The sequence below is a fragment of the Nanorana parkeri genome, unplaced genomic scaffold, assembly GCF_000935625.1.
Source record: "Nanorana parkeri isolate BGI_ZX_2015 unplaced genomic scaffold, ASM93562v1 scaffold2006, whole genome shotgun sequence".
NCBI lineage: Eukaryota > Metazoa > Chordata > Amphibia > Anura > Dicroglossidae > Nanorana > Nanorana parkeri.
In genome coordinates, this window is record NW_017308274.1 from 14,426 (window position 1) to 16,891 (window position 2,466).

General features: G+C 53.6%; 1 protein-coding gene across 1 annotated transcript in view; it reads left to right on the top strand.

The window, feature by feature from the left end:
• The window catches only part of DENND4B (DENN domain containing 4B), a 42,635-nt gene that overhangs the window by 4,601 nt on the left and 35,568 nt on the right, over positions 1-2,466 (top strand). Inside the window, exons 3-4 of the mRNA XM_018572348.1 lie at positions 1,014-1,327; positions 1,926-2,178. Of these exons, the coding sequence (XP_018427850.1) occupies positions 1,032-1,327; positions 1,926-2,178 (549 nt within the window). The 5' untranslated portion in view covers positions 1,014-1,031. The remainder of the gene's footprint in view (positions 1-1,013; positions 1,328-1,925; positions 2,179-2,466) is intronic.

The following is a 2,466-nucleotide window of genomic DNA, read 5'->3' on the forward strand; positions in this document are numbered from 1 at the left end:
CCCACAGTCACATCAGTCTCGGTACAGAGGAGCTAACACTCTAATGTCCCCCCACAGTCACACACTATTATTATACATGTATATAGCTATGACATATACCGCAGCGCTGTACGGAGAACACTGAGCCAGTCACATCAGTCTCTGTACAGAGGAGCTTACACTCTAATGTCCCCCCACAGTCACTTCAGTCTCTGTACAGAGGAGCTTACATTCTTATGTCCCCCCCACAGTCGCATCAGTCTCTGTACAGAGGAGCTTACACTCTAATGTCCCCCCACAGTCACTTCAGTCTCTGTACAGAGGAGCTTACATTCTTATGTCCCCCCCACAGTCGCATCAGTCTCTGTACAGAGGAGCTTACACTCTAATGTCCCCCCACAGTCACTTCAGTCTCTGTACAGAGGAGCTTACATTCTTATGTCCCCCCCACAGTCGCATCAGTCTCTGTACAGAGGAGCTTACACTCTAATGTCCCCCCACAGTCACTTCAGTCTCTGTACAGAGGAGCTTACATTCTTATGTCCCCCCCACAGTCGCATCAGTCTCTGTACAGAGGAGCTTACACTCTAATGTCCCCCCACAGTCACTTCAGTCTCTGTACAGAGGAGCTTACATTCTTATGTCCCCCCCACAGTCGCATCAGTCTCTGTACAGAGGAGCTTACACTCTAATGTCCCCCCACAGTCACACACTAATATTATACATGTATATAGCTCTGACATATACCGCAGCGCTGTACAGAGGCAGCAGGAAAACAAGGCAGAAGCTGTCAGCCCTCTCTGGTCAAAACTATTGCAAATTGAAAAAGTTGATGAAACTCCTTATCCACAAGTGATTCTTGTGGCCTGCTCCGGCTCCATGGCTGCAGATAAGAATAACCAATGGCTTGCTGGTGTTTAACTTGACCCTTTTCTCCTTAGTTTTTTTTGCTTCACCACATGTATATTTTTGAGCCGGCGTTCCCTTTTCGGTAAGTGCCGGATTCTTTTCCTGAGCCGATTTTCTTGTTTCAGCACCGACAACATGCTGCCATGATGGAGGAGGGGCCCCCGAAGCTGGTGGATTACTTTGTAGTGGCGGGCCTGACGCCGACGTCGAAGCTGCTGGAGGATGAGAGCCGCCAGAGGCCGTCGCGCCCACCGGAACCCGTCACCGACGTGGCCGTGATCATCCGCTCCATGGGCGAGGATGTCCCTCAGGGGTACACCTGCATCGAGAGGACCCCCGGGGGCCACTGCGCCGACCTCAGCAGCAGCCTCCTCACTAACCAGCAGCTGTACCTCTGCTACCGCCGGGGAAGGGACAAGATGCCCATATCGGAGCTGGGGTGAGCCGGGCGGCCTGCGCTGTTTGGATGTTGGCATGTCCGTCCTCTTCTCCCGTCATCCATCTCTCCTCTCTTCTCTCCCATCTTCCAGGGTCTATTATGAGGGGAAGGAGACTCTGAAGCCAGGATATAAGTATATCGAAACCACGCCGTACAGCCACTCCGCCAACCTGAGCTCCGGAGTGCCTGGACACCCCAAAACCTTCCTCTCCTATAAGAGGGCCCCCGAGTCCCTGGGACTGAACACACTGGGAGTGATGGATATCTGTATTATCAACACCAGCAAAGGGGAGAGCATACCACATACCAGTCGCGCCCACCGGAACCCGTCACCGACGTGGCCGTGATCATCCGCTCCATGGGCGAGGATGTCCCTCAGGGGTACACCTGCATCGAGAGGACCCCCGGGGGCCACTGCGCCGACCTCAGCAGCAGCCTCCTCACTAACCAGCAGCTGTACCTCTGCTACCGCCGGGGAAGGGACAAGATGCCCATATCGGAGCTGGGGTGAGCCGGGCGGCCTGCGCTGTTTGGATGTTGGCATGTCCGTCCTCTTCTCCCGTCATCCATCTCTCCTCTCTTCTCTCCCATCTTCCAGGGTCTATTATGAGGGGAAGGAGACTCTGAAGCCAGGATATAAGTATATCGAAACCACGCCGTACAGCCACTCCGCCAACCTGAGCTCCGGAGTGCCTGGACACCCCAAAACCTTCCTCTCCTATAAGAGGGCCCCCGAGTCCCTGGGACTGAACACACTGGGAGTGATGGATATCTGTATTATCAACACCAGCAAAGGGGAGAGCATACCACATACCTTCTGCAGGGTGGAGCGAAACCTGAACACAAGCATGGTGAGCAGTGCACCATACCTACCAGAATGCCTGGTTTAAATAGCTCGGACATATACCGCAGTGCTGTATAGAGAACACTGAGCCAGTCACATCAGTCCCTGTACAGAGGAGCTTACACTCTAATGTCCCCCCCACAGTCACATCAGTCTCTGTACAGAGGAGCTTACACTCTAATGTCCCCCCACAATCACATCAGTCTCTGTACAGAGGAGCTTACACTCTAATGTCCCCCCACAGTCACATCAGTCTCTGTACAGAGGAGCTTACACTCTAATGTCCCCCCACAGT